Genomic DNA, 20,156 nt, shown 5'->3' on the forward strand with positions numbered 1-20,156 from the left:
AGGACAAGTTATACGTCTTGAATGCATATAATACATGTTTTCATTTAGCCTTCTTATTAAATTGGTAATATTTAATCACAATAAAAATTAATACCTGCGGGTGAAGGACTTGGAGATACATCAGGTACAGAATCAACACGAACAACGGGAGTAGAAACAGGTTGCTGCTGATAGTACATCTGAATGGGAAGTGGGATAGCCCTACGTTTTACTCCTACTACATGAATATGCGCCTGCCCATTGTTACTGGAATCCTCCACTCTCTTCACTGTATGATTTGGAAAGACTGTTCTGTAAAGTACACACATATTCAATTTTAATAACTAGCACATTAACAAAAAAACACTCAATTCTAACAATGTTTACACGAATAGCAATAGTATATTCACTGCTACTTATATATGAACCAATATGAATCATATATTCTAAAAGGATGGGAAACAAGGAATTAAATATTAATGTAAAAGATCAATTCTCCAATTTCAAAACTCATTATTATTAACATTGTAGGGTTTAAAACAATTCTACTATATATATAATTAATAAAAAAGCTGCATCAAGTCAATGCCTATTTTATAAACTTTGCAAAATATCAAAAAGTCATGATATTTGAAGATAGAGCTCAGTCACAGGCTATTATTCAAGATTTAAAAGGGCGAATGCTATGTCTTTAACACATGTAAGTAGCAGGAAAAAAGTAAACTTAATTTCTTCCTTTTCTTTCTTTGATAAACCTCAGAATGTTTAAACACAAACACCATGTTTGGTATCAAAATTTCCTTGAATTTAAACTTCCACCACACTATAATCTAACCATACAAAATTTTAAGTAGTGGAGATATTCAAGACTAGGTAGATAGTTGGTAGGCCTTGCTGGGTAGCTCAGCTCATAAAGAAACCACCTGCAATGCCAGAGACCCCAGTTCAAAACCTGGGTCAAATGTTCCCCTTGAGAAGGGATAGTCTACCCACTCCAGTATTCCTGGGCTTCCTTGGTGGCTCAGACAATAAAGAATCTGCCTGCAATGCAGAAGACCTAGATTCAGTCCCTGGGTGGGGAAGATTTCCTGCAGGAGGGCATGACAACCCACTCCAGAATTCTTGCCTGGAGAATCCCCATGGACAGAGGACCCTGGCAGGCTTACAGTCCATAGGGTCCCAAAGAGTTGGACATGACTGAGCAACTAAACACAGCACAGATAGTTGTTATGTTCTCTACAGAGCAAGGGGTATGTAAATTAACTTTAAAGAAATATAAACTCTACCTAAGACATTTATAAAATCCAGTTGATGTTAGGATTCCACCACGAGCCAATTTACTGCAAGTTGATAGGTACTCAGAATACATTTCTGCTCGAGAGACAGAACAATCTGGATTTACTTCAAAATGAGCATTTAGCCTAAAAGAGGGGGAAAAAAAAATACATGGCATTATGCAGTATACTACAGAGTCTATACTTAACCATTTGAAGGCAATGTGTTATAAATTAATAATCATATCTATTGATCAAATTTCACTATCTCATGCTATTAGCAAAAATATATGCGAGGTTTTAGGCAGACTAAATCAAATAAAGAGATTACTTAATCATTCTTATTTTAGTATAAAAAATCATTATCCACAAATATAAAAACCAATATTCACAAATATATGTGAATACATCAGCAGAGATGGTATGCTGGCAATAAACATTCTACAACACATTAATTTTATACAGTGAATACTCAGGTTCCTATCTTGTAACAATCAAAATATAACAGAAGCTCCCAATTATGAGTTATTGGTGATGTGAAAAATGAAGGAAAAACAACTAAACTTTTGTTGCTCTTGGATCAAATTTCTTCAGAAAAAAACTCTCCTAAAACATTTAACTACTTCCTAAAACAATGATACTTCTCAAGCTGCACACTCCCCTTCCCCACCTCAGAGACTATTCCTAATTAATTACAAGGTAATTCAAACTTCAGTTTTGTCTTTGTCATAAAGTGACTTCAGCTATAATTTAGGATTGGAAGCCTAGTTAACCATATAGGACTCTTTCTAGGACTCACTATATACATACAAGACAGGCCAACCTACAGCTGTTTCCTATTAGCTGAATCAAATGATAATTATGATAGAATAATTTGAAATGCTTCTCTTCTCCTCCTCCCTAGAAATGGCAGAAATAAGAATTTATAAGACCAAGTCTATAACTAAGACACACACATTTTACAGTGGATGCAGTACTTATTTTCACCAACTTTCTTAACTTTGAGTATTGAGTTTTCAAATAGACCAGAAACAAAAAACTGTTTGGTTTCAATATAGAAGACAAGTATTTTCTAATATCATTGGAAGATTTATCAAGTATAAAGGGTCAGGTGTAACAGTACAGAATATGAAGCAATAGCAAAAAATTAGAGGTATTACCATAAACCTGATTTAAGAAAAGTAGAAAAGTAGAGAAAAGTGTCATAGGAACACAGATATGAAAGCACCAAAAATATGGAACATAAAGTGACAGGAACATGGAATGGGAGAAAAATGTTAGAGAATGGGGGAAAGAAATTTTTTAAAGTAATACATCACTGAAAAGTGATCTTACATTTCAATCTGTTAATCTTCTAAAGAATTTAAGTTGAAATTCATAAACAATGTAGAGGCAATTAGCCATGAAAAAATGAAATCTAACCAATTCTACATTTATTTTTTTCAGGAAGTGGCTGAGATGTGACCAGTCAGTCTTCTCAAGAAAATATTATTTTAAAATTGATATTTCAATGTAGACATACTGGTTATTCTATCATTTGATTAGTTACCTCTTACTATTCAAAAAAAGAAAAAATTAACTAGCAATGAACAAGAAATTTTGCTTTTGGTCAAAAAGAAGGGACATTTAAAAACAAAATCTGGTTCTAAGAAGTCAGTCCAATTCAGTTTTAATAAAATATTACGAAAAACAAATTCTATAATACAACAAACCTTATTTTCTACAAAATCAATGACAATTTTTTAACACAAATTTTACTTGAAAAGAAATGGTGTAATTTAATGAAATTTTAATCAGACTATTTTAATTCTGAAGATTCTGATACTTTACTTTCAAACTATCCCAAAATACAGGTGAAGCAATTTTACACTGTCCTTTCTTATATAAATGATATCCTACTCTAACTAGAAAGAAATACAGAGTAAAACATTCTGGATGACTGCTGAAATAATTTCCTTTTCTCATTTGCTTTATTCTTCCCAAGGATAAAGCCTTAATAGAAATAAACCACTTACCACTGACAAGCAAACTTCTCACTATCTATTTCCACTATTCCTGGAGGTGGAGCAACATGCTGTGCTACAACTGCTCTGGAAGCTAAAGAAAAAAATACATTAGCTACATCATTTTTAAAGCTACAGGCCGTATTTAGTTCATGGATATGGAACCAATTAATATTCACAATGAATACCTTTTAAAAAGGTGTATAAACATATTGAAAATATAGAAATTTGAGAAAGAAACTCATAATGGAACACACATAACTTTATACTGTTAATATCTTTTTAATTCTGTGAGGTGTGTATACATAAAGAAACTAACACTCAACTTGATTAAAATAATTAGCCCGAGGACATACAGCACAATGTATCAGTAAATAAACATCTCTCTCAGATTAGTTACAGAAGCAGATTGCATCAAAAAAAATTTCACTTTTGAATTTAAAATATTAACTCTGTAAGTGGCATATATAAAATTTCCAGATATAATGAACAAATAGCCAACTTCTATGTTAGAACTAATTAAAATAAGAAAAACATGGGATAATAGAAACATGATATTACATTAAGTTTATAATGAAATATGAATCTTACATATTTATAGATTAAAAATTATATTGTTTCACCACTGAATCAGCATTAATATATGCTTTTTAAACCTACAAAATGTACCTTCTTTTTTTTTTCAGGTGACTTTCTAGCAAAACTTCTCAGAACCCTCAAGCAAAACATAAATTTCTAAATTATTGGAACTAGAAGAGCCCCACAGTCAGTCCAATCTGTGAATGATCTGAAGCAATCCTGACCTTTGTCTGGTAAGACTCCAGGCTTCCACTGGGATACAGCTAACAGCAGCCAGCCACTTTTAAATACTTACTCTCTATTAAACCATTTACATTTACATGATTTGTTTTAATCTCATATATAGTTCTAAATTTAATTGCCCCCATTTTGCAAATGAAAAACTAAAGCTCAGAGATGAACAAAGAACACATGATGGAGACAGCAGAGCTGAGTATAGCTGGAAAGCCTTCTTTTAGGAGTGCTGACTTTGAATTCAGGTCTGTCACATTTCAGAGGACATACTGTGATATTCTGCTTCTTAACAGAACATCGTAATTAGAATCAAAGGTATTTTTCTTGTACAACCCCAGCCTATCTTTTTTCTTCTCCCAACTTGATGACAGTTACAGAAAATACCTTTCTAAGGCCTAACTCCATGTAGAAATTTCCCTTTTCTTGATCGATTATACTGTAAGAATATACCCTACTCTGACTGAAATCTGAATCAATTAATAAACAATTGCAGGAAACATTACAAACTGTGTTGAAATTATGAGAAACTTTATAAACAATGCATAAGGAAAAATAATATAGCCACAATTAAATTAAAAGTATAAACTAGAAATAAATAATTACTATGAAAGTGGCTACAAACTGAGAATCCTGGTCTTCAGGATACCTGAAGACATTCCAAAGAATACAAAGGCACTTATACTTGAGATGGAATCATTTCCAGATTTTCAAAGTTTTGTATATATTCCCTCATAAAACTGCTGTGCATGAAAGAAAGACCTCCTCTTTGATGACTGCTCTTTAACCATTTTGGAACAAAGTCTTAACTCTATTAAACATTGTAAGATATGGTTAAATTCAAGATCCTGGAGCCAGAAAGCTGGCTATAGAGTTCCATCACTCACTAGCTGTGTAACCATGGGCAAGCTACTTAACCCCTCTGGCTATAAAATGGGGCAAAGTAACAGTACACTGACCTTATTGATGGTTATGAGGATTAAAAGGAGTTAATATGTAAGTAACTTAAAACAATGCCTGGCACACAGAAAGCGCTACATAAATGTTAGCTATGATGATGATTGTATAAATACCTCTGGGACACCAATGAGAAGTAGAAACATTAGTATCCACAAAACGTGTCTAAACCAAGGTATTAGGGTAAGGATTCAGGTCTATCCCAGTGTTTTACATATTATAGTTAAGGGCAATGTACAGCCTTAAAAATTGGGTATTCTGGTCCTTCGGTATGTTCTAAATTTGGATATATTATTAATATAAAGTGATGACAATTTCTGCTTAATGTCCTTTCCACCTCCATCTCTCAACTAGTACCAAAGAGTGTATTACTGTTTAAGTTAGAATCTTGAGTAAGTAAAGCACACAGAATATTTAAAGAAATACTGAAGGTAGTGGCATCTTATTTCATTCACACGACACACTCAGGGCAAGTTTAGCTATCTTAGAATTCTGAAATAAGGAAGATTTCACGGGAACATAAATCAACATATTTTCTTGGACTGAAAAATAAAGTTGGATTTTTTTCTTAATAACAGAAATTGAGACAAGATACTCTTGATTAATAAAGACTAACTTTATCAGTTAGGTTATGTGGCAGACATTTTCCATAATTGAATGAGGTAAATCTCCAGGGCCAAGACTGGCAAAAATGTATTCATGCACATGACAAAAAGCATTTTATCAAAAAACGCTGTGGTCATGAAATGAAGACTACTAAAATTTTCCTAACCCAGTGGTTCTCAAAGCAATCGTGCCCTGACCTGAAGCATCTGTATCTCATGGGAACTTGTTAGAAATGAAAATTCTCCCATTCACCTGAATCAGAAACTCAGGGTATGGAGCCAAGCAATCAGCATGAAAGCCCACTGGGTGACTCTGATGCACCATAAAGTTGCAGAACCACTGTGCTAACACTACCTGAACAGATTAAGTTAAACAAGGTGCAACTGACTGAAAGAGTAGCAACTTTAATTTACACTCATATCTTATTAATATTTTTTGATATGTTTTCAATAAACTTAAAAATAAATATCTATACTCACCAGGCAATAAATAATTTTACAAATCAAGTATTATTAATTCTTTGATTTCAACAAAACAAAGCAGAACTCAAATTTTCAGAAGATCACTAAATATAATTTTAATAATTTTTAGATAATTCTGAAAAATAATAATTTTAAGTTCTACTCTCAACTATTTATTGATATAAACTATATTTAATGATGTGAACTTAAATATATAAAAAGGAAAAACAGATAAAATTAATGCTGAAACTAATTGTAATTCTAGCAACAAAAAAAATACTCCGAGATACACTAGAGTAATACTTTCCAGAAAACTAGGGGAAAAAGTCTTGTCCATCTCATTAAGAGATGCACTTCCAATAATTGCTTCTTTTAATTATTTATAAAAGTTTGTAATATATTTACTATTGTTTTATGGACTGTTTATTATTAAACCTTGTAACAATAAAATAAATTTTTAACACTTAGGGCTTTATAATGTAACAAAATTGAAAAACCTTAAAATTAAAATGTCTATGTAAGTATTGACAGGGTGATGGATCTGAGTTCACGGAGAAAGAGGGACAGTATAAAATTTCTAATATTAAGAATATGTGTTATTTTTTAAATGGATAATGTTATGTATCAAGATTCCACAGGATATAAAAAGTAATATCAATTTAATACATCACAAAAACACAGTATTTGCAGATAGATGAGAGGAAGTGAGCTAAAAGTTTAAAGATAATCATTCCATTAGAAAACAGTATTAAACAAATGATGGGGAGGAAAGCCAAGCTATAAGTGGTAACTAATCAAACAATTCAGAGTTGTCATTCATGATGAGCAAGTAATAAAGTGCTCACCAGCATAAAAATGAACTCTTTTAGGTTCCTAGAGGCCTATGCAAACTTCTATCAATGGCACTACATACACAAGAAACTGTCAATATTTAATTTTATTCATTTGCCAATGAGGATCAACTCTTAGACTGGGCGGTGGGTTCACTTGTTAAGGTCACAGGTCAGCAATAAGGCAAAAGGAGTTTTCATGAAAATTACCTCTGAATATTTTTCAAATGACCTATTATAGTTCAGCATATCACTGATAATTTATTGGTTTTACTCTGTTGAACAGTTTCCCTATGGCTCTCATTAACTAAATATTTTAAATTAATTTAAAAGTTTCTCCTTTGAGGATAAAAAACATACGCCCACTACCCACTTAACTAGCAGTATGAACTGTTTCATTTCCTTTTCAAGGTTGAGAAACTATTAACATCTTTATCATCAATTCTCCAATACATATCAGCTCTTTAATATCTACTGCCTACGGGTGAAAACTCACTAAAATCAGCAGTCAGACTTACCTATTTATTTCATGCCTTCTATTAAGTTAAATGCACATATGATACAACTCCATTATATGGCAGAGGGGCATAATGGAAATAAATAGGTGATACATATTACATACTTTGCATACAGGTATATAATTTTGATAATATGGGTTACAGTAGAAGAGAGGAAGAGAGACAGAGACCATGATTAAATGAGAGAAGAACAAAATAGCTGGAGAGAGATGAGGAGGGTCCAAACTGAGTTATCAGTACGGGCAATCAAAAAATTATTAGGAAGACTCAACAGAATTTGGTGATTAAATGAATGTAGTAGTTTAAGATTAAGGATAATGAGGTTTTTGTTTTGATAGTGGGAGAGGTTGAGCATGATATGAATGTTATGTCTAGGCTGAAGAAGCAACTAAAGAAAGAAAAGTTTAAGATACAGAAAAGAGGAGTTGGGAAAGACTGGTATTCAGACTACAAATAGTTAACATCTCTTCTTGAGACAAAGAAAAGAAGGAGGATGAATTTAAATGCTAGTAAGTTTGTAAGGGAAGGGGTAAGAAGTGGAAATTCATGCCACATAGCTCTCAGAGTAATATAAAGTGTTAAGATCAACTGAGAAAATGAGCATTCTTCACCAAAAAAAAAGGGGGAAAGAGAATTATCTTGGGAATGGTGAGAAAGAAAGTGAAAAAAGTGAAAGTGAAGTCGCTCAGTCCTGCCCGACTTTTTGTGACCCCATGGACTGTGGCCAACCAGGCTGTCCATGGGATTTTCCAGGCAAGAGTACCAGAGTGGGTTGCCATGGTGAGAAAGAAGGTGAGGTGAAAGACGGATTGTTTTTGTTAGGACAAATGAAAGTGGAGTGCAAACAGGCTGAGTGCTAAAATATAAAGTAATAACTCATAATGAGCCAGGAGAAAGCAGTCTAAGAACTGAAGGACAGGTTTGAAATCTAGTTAAAAATATTTGAATTAAATACAATTAACCCAAAGGAATCCTAGGAAGGGTGCATGCAATAGCATTTGTATACATGCACACAGGCTTCCCAGGTGGCTCAGTGGCAAAGAATTCACCTGCCAATTTAGAAGACCTGGGCTTGATCCCTGGCTCAGGAAGATCCTCTGGAGAAGAAAATGGCAACCCACTCTAGTATTCTTGCCTGTGAAATCCCATGGACAGAGAAGCCTAGAGGGCTATAGCCCATGGGGTTGCAAAGAGTTGGACACAACTTAGCAACTGAACAACACACACACACACACACGTCTGATCATAAGCGCTGATTTTGAAGGGTTTGTTACAAGATTTAAAAATAATAGAGGTATTATGCTTCTGTATTCTGATAACCACCTGAGAGAACTATAAGGTAATATATGATTAATTTATTCCTGGTCTATCAATTTCTAATGAAAAAAATCACAAACCCATTAGGGCACTTAATGCTCTCACAGCTGTGAATAATATTTAATCCCTCACACTACTCTAAATCCTTTTCAACTTCATTTATTTATCATACTATTCCTCTTCTGTGCTCACCTTGATCCTGCTGCTCCTAGAATGTATAATATGTAAGAAATTAATGTACATACTCAATTTTCATTTGGCCAACTCTCGTCGAACATCAGTTCCCTGTACTGCATACTAGATTTATGTGCTGTGTGCTAAGTCACTTCAGCTGTGTCTGACTCTTTGCGACCCTATGGATCATAGCCTGTCAGGTTCCTCTGTCCATGGGATTCTCCAGGCAAGATTACTAGAGTGGGTTGCCATGCTCTCCTCCAAGGGATCTCCTCAACCCAGGGATCGAACCCACGTCTCTCTCGTCTCCTGCATTGGCAGGCAGCTTCTTTACTACTAGTGCCACATAGGAAGCCAATTTAAATTTATCCTTAGTATTAAATCTTACATACCAATAACCACACTGAAAAAGATCATACAAAGATACTAACCTGGGGCAGATGCTACATGGGTCTGCGTTTGGACTTGCTCTATAGCTTGTGGTCTAATTTCAGATAAAACTTGATGACTGGAACTTGGATGTTCGACGAGTTTCACTGCAGCCAGTGCATCTGGGCCAAACATCTGAATATCCATAGAAACCAGACACACTAACATGTCTAAAACAAATTAAAAACCAACAGTTGTTACTCAATAATTTTGTAAAACAATGACATCACTGAAAAATAGATGCTATATAAAACACTGCTTCTCAAATGCCAGTTTATGAATCACTATACATCAGAATTATCTGTGGATCTTTAATTTTAGATTTTTAGGCTCAATCTCTGAAAACTGATTTGGAAGCTCTGGGGTAGATGTTAGATTATCTTCATTTTTAAAAACATTCCCAAGTGATTTTGATGTGTAGCCAGATTTAGGAACCACTGATATGGAAACTACATCTTTATTTCTCAATACTTTTCAAGCCAAATCTTTATTAATTCTGAGTTTAGCATTTATATCAAAGAAATAAATAATTTGAATCACTGATGAAAATGTTAATGTGACATGTTTTATTAAGTGTATTTAAAACTGACAACTCACTAAGAAGGTGAGTTCATTAACAGTACCACTACTAGCACTGACCACTTGAAACAGATGGTCCTGCTTCCTGGAGAGCAAGACACAGACATCTTGTTGATTTCAAACTCAATATATAGTTACAGAAATAAAGAGAAGAAAGAAAGAACTGATAGCCACATGCACCCTGGTCTCTCTATGATAGAAGTTTTTTTTTATTATCTAAAACAGGCAGAAAGAATAACACAAGTGTGTCTGAAAGGGTAATGATTCCTCAAGATAAAAAGTAAACCCCAAATATCAACTGTGATTTTTTTACAGCACATTAAGTATTTTTCCTCAATAAAGAAAATTAATTTTTCTTATTTGGTTTAGTCTTACCTATGCTCTTTTCTACTTTTGCAATTTTTGTGCAAGCTACATCTCCCATTTCTGTGAGCATATATAGCACCTCAAGTGTTGAGATTACGAGCAGCACATCAGGTAAAGTGAGATGACAAATGATCTCTCTGTATGAGTCCTGATCAACATATTCACAAATCAAAACACCATTATCTTCTGCTTTGCAAAGATTTCCCAAAATTTCCATGCCTGAAAAGCATACACACATAAACATGTATTTGTCTTTTAAAACATGATACAAAGCTTACGTACTTTAGACAGTGAGAACTTAAGTGAGCACTTACCCCTCATCTTTAAAAATCTATCCCTTGACATTAGGCATTTTGTAACAGTATGAAACATCAGGTGAGTAGTTTTGAAATCAACAGGATCCAATAAAAGCTGAAAAAAAAGAAAGGACACTACTGTTGAGAGAGGCTTCATCCAATTTATATCCAAATGCATATTTCAAATTGAATAAAAATGAATAGAATATTGTATAATTTTAAAAATGTAATGACTGTGAAAATAGCTATCAATAAATCTGGAGCATCATTTCAAATATTTTTCTCCACACAACTGTGTAATACCACTTTAGGCAAAAACTATATGTAAGCATTTAATATTCTATAATTATAGCAAATATAATAATCCCACATCCTGAAGTTTTAAAGTAAATATTCTGCCAACTATAAAAATTGTTTTAAGGTTCTGTCACATGCTTACCTCAGCTGCAATATTTCCTAATGTGTCAAGGCCTAACTGCCTTAGAGATATAAAATGACTATGTGCAGAAAGTAATAGGAAACGGAGACAGGTACGATTAGCTGCCAAGAGCTTAACATTGCCCTCCTCAAAGGAAAGATTTCGCAAAATCACTGCAATCTGAAGTACCCGTTGTCCTTCAATATCATTAATGCCCAGCTTTCGAGGTGGATGAAATAAAGATTCCCAAATCCATTCTCCTGATGTACCTTCTACAACAGAAGAAAACATAGTTTACTTAAATTGATATTGTACTTATTATTATTGATATTTCAGATTTATTTAAAAATACTTCCTCATTGACTTACCATGAGACTTGTTTCTGTCAGATATGAGGTCACGTACTTCATTATCATCAACAATGTCTTTCCAAAACTGTAATGAGAAATTATTAAACTTAATTCTGACAATTTGAAATAACTATTCTATTAGTTTAAAAATAGTCACAATAGTTCTGCTATTTTCAGTTCATGTAGATATCATTATATTATATATACTTAGGTCTTCGACACAAATACTTGAATTTCTATAGTTCAAAGATATCATTTTGGCTGGGGGCCCAGAGATCCTAAAAGGTCTGTGAAAGAAATTAGCCCATCTCTAAAAAGAATGGCATCTTTAAGTTCATTAACCTCTAACTAAAACTTGGCATTTCCTCAGCATTTTCTTCAACTCTGAATGTTAGAAAACAAACCACAATGGTAATAGAAATTCTTCTGACACTGCCATCAATGTGAACCACAGATCACTTCATAGCTGTGGAAAATATCTAGAAATGGTATTTATGCTCATTAGTACTCAAAAATTATGATAGTCATTAATTCCATTAATAAACTGCACACAGAAACAGTATTTCTATTTACAGACTCCTAAGACATAACTGGCTAGCTACTGAGTAAATCTGTATCTAGAAGAATATAAAAAAGCAAGTAGTGGAGCATTTGTGTTTACAGATTTGTAACCCAGATATTTAGGTTGTGTTTCAGTACTCCATTTCTACAAATTATTTTTTGATCCTTATGAGAGAGGGAATAAGTCAAAATCCACTGCTTAATCTTTTTCAGACTAAGAAACAAACACCTTTATATTGATAAATCTATACAAAATGAACTTTAGTTTTAACTTTTCTATGCCATTTAGCTCTATTATCTTATTACTTCTGTACTAATAAAGAAGCACATGGGCTATTAGTTCACTACTTATTTCTAAATATTCTGATGTGTATTTCAAAATAACTATTTCAGTTTGAGGAATTCATAACCTGAGAAAAAATCCACAAACAAAATGACTCAATGCAAAAAAACTCAAGATAAAAAAATGTTTGGTAACAATAAAAAAGAACTAGGCATATAAAGGAAGAAGACAATGTTCAATAACCAAGAAAAAAGGGCCACAGGAAACTCAAATAATAAAGATATCAGAGAGGAATTTTAAATGATCATGGAAAAAAAAGAAATAAAAAATAAGACTGAAGTTTGGCATATAAGCAGAAACCTTAAGAAATAGATAAACAGAAATTCTAGAACTGAAAACAAGAATTGAATGGACATATTTAATGAATGATTAGATTCAACTCAAATAAGAATTAGTGACTGGAAAAGATGGCAGGAAAAAATATCAAGTTAGAAGCATGAAAAGACAAAAAGGATGAACAGAATAAAATCATTCAAGAAATATACAGTGAAAAGTTCTAACACAGAATTAATTGAAGTTCCTGTGGAAAAATAGGAATGGGAAAAACAGTATTTGAAAAGACAGGGCCAAGAAATTTTCTAAATCAATTGAAAGATGCCAAGCCACAGACTTAAGAAACACTCAAAACTCTAAGGAAAGATAAAATGTGGAGAAGCATCATAAAAAAATTCATGAAAAGCAAAGATGAAGAAAAAATCTTAAATGCAAATGAGGGAAAAGGAACAGATAACCTTGAAAAAGACAACTAAAGACAACTAAAGAGACAACTAAAGACAACTAAAATTACAGGAAACTTTGTAAAAGAAATCATGGAAGCCAGAAGACTGGGATATTTTCAAAGTCATGTACGTAAACATGTGGCAAAGTATTATAGAAACTTTACACAGTGAAACTGCTCTTCAACATAAAAGCTGAAATAAAGACATTTTCTGACAAATGAAAACAGAAAAATGTCATCTGCAAACCCGCACTGGGGGAAAAAAATGCATGAAAAGGTAGACGTGATTTGAATAAAAATAAATGCTGAATAAATAAAATACTTTAAAAAGTCTTATGGGTAAAAATAAACATAAAATTAAAATCTATGAAAAATGCTTGGAAGAAAATTTTGTTCAGGTCATAACGGTACTGCAGTAGTCATCCCATCATAAACCAACATGTATAAAACAAGTGTGTTTAAAAGAAACTGGACAAGAAAGCAATGTAAAACTGTAATCACTGAAATATGACAGGCAAATGAGGTGAGCCCAATGACTGCCCCATACATTTACATAGACACTCTTTCTACATAAAGGAACGGAGATAATAAACCCAAAAGACCATAGCAATTACTAAACTGAGAAGATAAATTCTCTCCCCCTCGGCTCCCCCATATACATACATATGTGTGTATACACAGACACACCCACCCATATACCCAGCTAATTGAGCTCCAAATAAGTCCACCCTTTAAGAATAAAGATAAAACTAGTGCTGTGATGGTTAGATAGCATCACTGACTCAATGGACATTAGTTTGAGCAAATTCTGGGAGACAGTGAAAGACAGGGCAGCCAGTTATGCTGCAGTTCATAGGGTCACAAAGAGTCAGACATGACTTAACAATTGAACAAGTCCTGTATTTGTCATAACAAATACCCATATATTAATTAAAAGTATACCAGAACAATGTTCAACATTTGAGAAAGACACCAAAAACTAGACACTAAACAATGTAGTATTTCAATATCTATATCTAATTGAAAAATTACAGTATGTACAAAGCAAGTATGGGCTTCCCAGGTGTTGTGTGGTAAAGAATCCGCATGCCAGTGTAGGAAACGTGAGATGCAGGTTTGTCCCTTTATTGGAAAGATCAGCTAGGGTAGAAAATGGAAACCCTGTATTCTTGCCTAGAAAATTCCATGGACAGAGGAGCCTGGCAGGCTACAGTCAATGGGGTTACAAAGAGTCGGACATGACTGAACAACTGAGCACACACACAAAGGAAGTAGGAAACATGACACGTAACTAAGGCAAATGTGTTTTAACCAAAAAAAGACCCAGAAATAATAAGGAAAGTTAAGTCCCTCAGCCATGCTCGACTCTTTGCAACCCCGTGGACTGTAGCCCACCAGGCTCCTCCGTCCATGGGATTCTCCAGGCAAGAATACTGGAGTGGGTTGCCACCAGGTCTCCCACATTGTAGGTAGACACTTTAACCTCTGAGCCACCAGGGAAGCCCCCCGAAAATAATAAAACTAGGAGATAAAAACTTTCAAACAACTATCATTAAATATGCTCAACAACTTAAAGGAAAATTTGAACATAATTAAGGGAAATGTGGGACAATATAAAAAAGTCAAATGGAATGTCGCTGAAAAACAATATCTGAAATAAAAAAATATGATTAGATGGGCTTAATTAGAAAACAGAAAAAAAAATAACAATACAAACTATCCATACACAGAAAACGAAAAGGCCTTAAATCAAGGAACAGAGCCACAGTGGCTTGTAGAACAATTCCTAAAAGGCAGGAGGGGAAATAAAAAAAATTGAACAAATAATTGCCAAAAGCATTCCAAATTTCATGAAAAAGAAAAAAAAAAGTTAAATAAACCCAAGCAAAAATAATAATCCTAAATGTACATGCCACTAAAAATTGGAGTTCAAAATACATGAAGCAAAAACTAACAGAACCGATAGGAGATACAAACACTGACAGGGCGTATAGTTGATGATTTCAACATTCAACTCTCAAGAAATCATAGAAGTTATATAGAAAAACACCAATGATACAGAAATATTGAACAACACTGTCAACACTCTTTACTTAATTGTTATCAACAAATATTACATCCAAAAAACATTCAAGTGTGCATAAAACATTCACCAGAAAGAATGTTCTGAACTATAACTGAAAGAATGTAGGCTGAACTATAAAACAAGTCTTGATTAAAAAAGAATGAAATCATATGGGATGTTCTCTGACAAAATGGAATGCAATTAAAAAGCAGTAATAATAATGACAGTAAATGATAACAATAAAAGGTAGTTTGAAAACAGAAATAAAACATTTCTATATAACTCATGAGTCAAAGAAGAAATCACAAGGGAAATAGATACAATGAACTAAATGATAATGACAACATAAAAATTGTGGGAAAATATTTAAAGTTGTTTATAGAGGTAATTGACAGCTTTATATATTGATACAAGATAAAAAATCTAAAATCAATGGTCTAAGATTCTATTTAAGAAACCTGAAAAAGCAACATTGCCCAACAAAAGTTGTATATAAATAAAAAATGAGGTAAGTACTAATTTATTAAATTGTTACTATTATTTAGTCACTAAAATTAGTAAGGATTAAAATATTGCTAATATGATCAATAAGAAAACAGAATAAGTGTATATAAAATCTATGTGGGCACAATAGTGAAAAATAAACAATACTCAGTCCAATCAATTTAAAAAAAGTAAGAAAGGTGAAGGACAGAAAAGAAAACCAAACAGGCAAGACATTTAGAAACCCATTCAGAACATGGTAAATTTAAACATAATTATGTATCAAAATTATACTTAAAGTAGATGGAATAAGTACACTAATTTTAAAATCAAAGTTTTTCCAACTAAGAGGTAAAAGGTCCAGTGAAAGTGTCAGTTACTCAGTTGTGTCCAACTCTTTGTGACCCACATGGACTGTAGCCCGCCAGGCCTCCTCTGTCCATGGAATTCTCTAGGCAAGAATACTGGAGTGGGTAGCCATTCCCTTCACCAGGGGATCTTCCCGACCCAGGGATCAAACCCAGGTCTCCTATATTGAAGGCAGATTCTTTACTGTCTCAGCCACCAGGGAAGCAAAAAAAAAAAAGCCCAAATATATGTTATTTACCAAAAAAACTGATCTAAAATATAAAGATAAAAAAGGTTGAATATAAAGTAAGAACATATAAATATCAACCAAAAGGAAGCTGATACACACACACACACAGTTGTATTAATATCTGATGCTAAAGCTGAAGCTCCAATATTTTGGCCACCTGATAAACTATAAAGAAATACATCCTCAATCAAAACATGTGCTTTTAACACATTTCTCTTCATAAATAAAGAAATAAACAGGTGAAACAGTCAGTATTGGTGTGGAAATACAAATATCATGATTGTGTTGCCATAATCAAAGAGGTTGTTGTTCAGTCGCTAGGTCATGTTTGACTCTTTGTGACACCATGGACTGCAGCACGTCAGGCCTCACTGTTCTTCACCATCTCCTGGAGTTTGCCCAAACTCATGTCCATGAAGTCAGTGATGCTAACTAACCATCTCACCCTCTTCCACCCTCTTCTCCTCTTGCCGTCAGTTTTCCCAGTATCAGGGTCTTTTCCAATGAATAGGCTCTTCACATCAAGTGGCCAAAGTACTGGAGCTTCAGTTTCAACATCAGACCTTCCAATGAATAATCAGAATTTATTTCCTTTAGGATTGACTGGTATGATCTTGCTGTCCACAGGACTCTCAAGAATCTTCCCCAGCACCACAATTTGAAAGCATCAATTTTGTGGCACTCAGCCTTCTTTATGGTCCAACTCTCACATCTGCACATGACTACTGGAAAAACCATGGCCTTGACTATATGGACCTTTCTCAGTAAGCAAAGTAATGTCTTTGCTTTTTAATATAGTAGGTAGGTTTGTCATAGCTTTTCTTCCAAGAAGTAAGCATTTTTGAATTTCACGGCTGCAGTCACCATCTGCAGTGATTTTGGAACCCAAGAAAATAAAATCTGACACTGCTTCCAGTTTCTTCCCCTTCTATTTGCCATGAAGTGATGGGACTGGATCCCATGATCTTCATTTTTTGAATGTTGAATTTTAAGCCAGCTTTTTCACCCTCCTCTTTCATCTTCAAGAGGCTCTTTAGTTTCTCTTTACTTTCTGCCATTAGAATGGTATCATCTGTATATTTGATGTTGTTACTTCCCCTAGCAATCTTGATTCCAGCTTGTGATTCACTCAACCTGGCATTTCACATGATGTACTCTGCATATAAGTTAAATAAGCAGGATGACGATATAGAACCTTGTCATACTCCATTCCCAAGATTCATACATCCATGAACCTTGTCCTACTAGTTCAACAGTTTTGATTTGAACCAGTCAATTGTTCCACGTCCAGTTCTAACTATTGCTTCTTGACCTGCACACAGGCTTTTCAGTAGACAGGTAAGGTGGTCTGGTACTGTTATCTCTTTAAGAATATTCCACAATCAAACTGGGTGCTTTTAACATATTTATCTTCATAAATGAAGAAATAAACAGATGAAACAGCCAGTACTGCCCTGGAAATATAAATATCAGATGCTGTTGCCATAATTCAAAAAGATACATGTACTCCAATGCTCACTGGAGCAGCATTTACAATAGCAAAGACATGGAAGCAACCTAAATGTCCGTCAACAAAGGATGCATAAATATATGGTATATACACACACACAGGAATATTACTCAGCCATAAAAAAGAATGAAATGTCATTTGCAGCAACATAGCTGGACCTACAGATTATCATACTAAGTGAGGTAAGACAAAGACATATCATATGGTATTGCTTATATGTGGTATCTTAAAAAAAATGGTGCAGATGAACGTATTTACAAAACAGAGTCACAAATAAAGAAAACAAACTTATGGTTGCCAACGTTGCAAGCAGGGTGGAGGGGATAAATTAGGAGACTGGGATTAATGTATACACACTATTATTTTTATGTATTTTGATAAAAATAGATAATTAATAAGGATCTACTGAATAGCACAGGGAATTCTACTCAATATTCTGTAATAACCTATATGAGAAAAGAATGTAAAAAAGAATGGATACATGTATATGTAAAAATGATTCACTCAACTATACACCTAAAACTAACATAACACTGTAAATCAACTATACTCCAATAAAAAAAATTTTTTTTAAATGATTAACTGTATTGGCTTGAGTGACTTATGTAGACACTTACACCTAACAACTTCAGAATACAGGTCATACATTGGCAATATTGCAGGTTCAGTTTCAGACCACCACGATAAACTAAATATCATAAAAAAGTGAGTCAACCCAAACAAACATTTTGGTTTCCCAGTGCCTATATTTATGTTTATACTCTACTATAGTCTATTAAGTGTACAATAGCATTATGCTCAAAAAAAGTGTCAGTCAGTCAGTTCAGTCAGTCAGTTGTGTCCAACTCTTTGCAACCCCATGGACTGCAGCACGCCAGGCCTCCCTGTCCATCACCAGCTCCCGGAGTTTACCCAAACTCAGGTCCATTGAGTCAGTGATGCCATTCAACCATCTTATCCTCTCGACCCCTTCTCCTCCCGCCTTCAATCTTTCCCAGCATCAGGGTCTTTTCCAATGAGTCAGTTCTTCGCATCAGGTGGCCAAAGTATTGGAGTTTCAGCTTCAGCATCAGTCCTTCCAAAGAATATTCAGGACTGATTTCCTTTAGAATGGACGGGTTGGATCTCCTTTGATTAGGAAATAATGCTAAAAAACAAAAGGCTAACCATCATCTGAACCTTCAGTAAGTCTATAGTAGCAAAATCAAAGATCATACATGACCAAAACTACTATAATAATGGATTAGCCAAAAAGTCCCTTCAGTTTTTAAGTAAAAATAAAAGACACATTTTTCATTTTTACCATGAACTTTATTGAACAACGTATTTACCATTTTGTTCTACTAAATTCTGTCACTTTTCAGGTAATTGCATAATTGCATCTTCTCAAAACTTTTTATCTTTTTTGAGCAAAGAACTGTTTCAGGTGCCTTTTACAGTCTTCGAGGAAATTTTTCCACTGGAGAAATTTTTTCCATTAAGGGAATCTGTAAAGACGGAAATAAATGGAAATCCAAAGGTGCAATGTCTGATGAATATGGCAGATGAATTAATGTCCTAGCCAAGCTATAACAGTTTTTGCCTGGTTATCAAAGAAACACATGTTCTTGCATTATCCAGATGGAAGATTTTGTGTTTTCTGTTGACTAATCTGGACAATTTTTGTGAAGTGCTGCTTTCCGTTGGTCTAGTTGAGTAGTACTTGTTAGAATCAATAGTTTGGTTTTCCAGAAGGAGCTGATAATAGAGGTCTCCCTTCCAATCCCAGCATATACACAACATAACCTTCTCTTGATGAAGACCAGTCTTCCATATAGTTGGTGGTGGTTCATTTTGCTTTGCCCCACATTCTCTTCTGTTCCACATTATTTTGCCATATTCACTTTTCATCACCTGTGACAATGTGCTTTAAAAATGGAATGTTTTCATTATATTTAAGCAGAGAATCGCATCCAGAAATATCATCAAGAAGATTTTATTCACTTAACCAATGAAAACAACCAAGCTGGTGCAAATGACTTTCAATGCTTGATTTAGATCTTTTGAGTATGTCGGCTATTTCCCGCATGGTATAGCACTGACTGTTCTCAATTAATGTCTTGATTTGATCGCTATCAACTTCAAATGGTCTACCCAACTGAGGAACATCGCCCAGTGAGAAATCTGTAGAAGGAAACTTCACGAACCACTTCTAACATGTTCAGTTAGTACATTGCACAAATCTTTTTTTGTGTTTGTGTTGCATTTTTACCTTTCTTGAAGTAATAAAGCATCACATGCCAAAAATGTTGGTTTTCTCTTCCATCTTCAATATTAAAATGGTTATACAAAAATTCACCAGTTTTGTTAAGCTTTCTTTAATGCATGCCAGTATGACAGCTATCACAATACAATCTACCAAAATTGTTTCAAACAAAGTTAAAGACAACTAAGCACTACTAGAGCCACTGTACAGAAAAAAACAAAATGAATCTTTCGGCAAACCCAATAAGAAAAAAAATAATTAAAAAG

General features: G+C 33.9%; 1 protein-coding gene across 1 annotated transcript in view; it reads right to left on the reverse strand.

Annotated features, from left to right (window-relative positions):
- Positions 1-20,156, reverse strand: part of ARID2 (AT-rich interaction domain 2) — a 179,446-nt gene that overhangs the window by 51,716 nt on the left and 107,574 nt on the right. Inside the window, exons 7-14 of the mRNA XM_043886363.1 lie at positions 11,386-11,452; positions 11,039-11,289; positions 10,618-10,714; positions 10,313-10,522; positions 9,361-9,528; positions 3,269-3,350; positions 1,266-1,400; positions 95-291 (exon numbers count right to left, since the gene is read on the reverse strand). Of these exons, the coding sequence (XP_043742298.1) occupies positions 95-291; positions 1,266-1,400; positions 3,269-3,350; positions 9,361-9,528; positions 10,313-10,522; positions 10,618-10,714; positions 11,039-11,289; positions 11,386-11,452 (1,207 nt within the window). The remainder of the gene's footprint in view (positions 1-94; positions 292-1,265; positions 1,401-3,268; positions 3,351-9,360; positions 9,529-10,312; positions 10,523-10,617; positions 10,715-11,038; positions 11,290-11,385; positions 11,453-20,156) is intronic.

Source organism: Cervus elaphus, chromosome 3 (assembly GCF_910594005.1).
Source record: "Cervus elaphus chromosome 3, mCerEla1.1, whole genome shotgun sequence".
Taxonomy (NCBI): domain Eukaryota; kingdom Metazoa; phylum Chordata; class Mammalia; order Artiodactyla; family Cervidae; genus Cervus; species Cervus elaphus.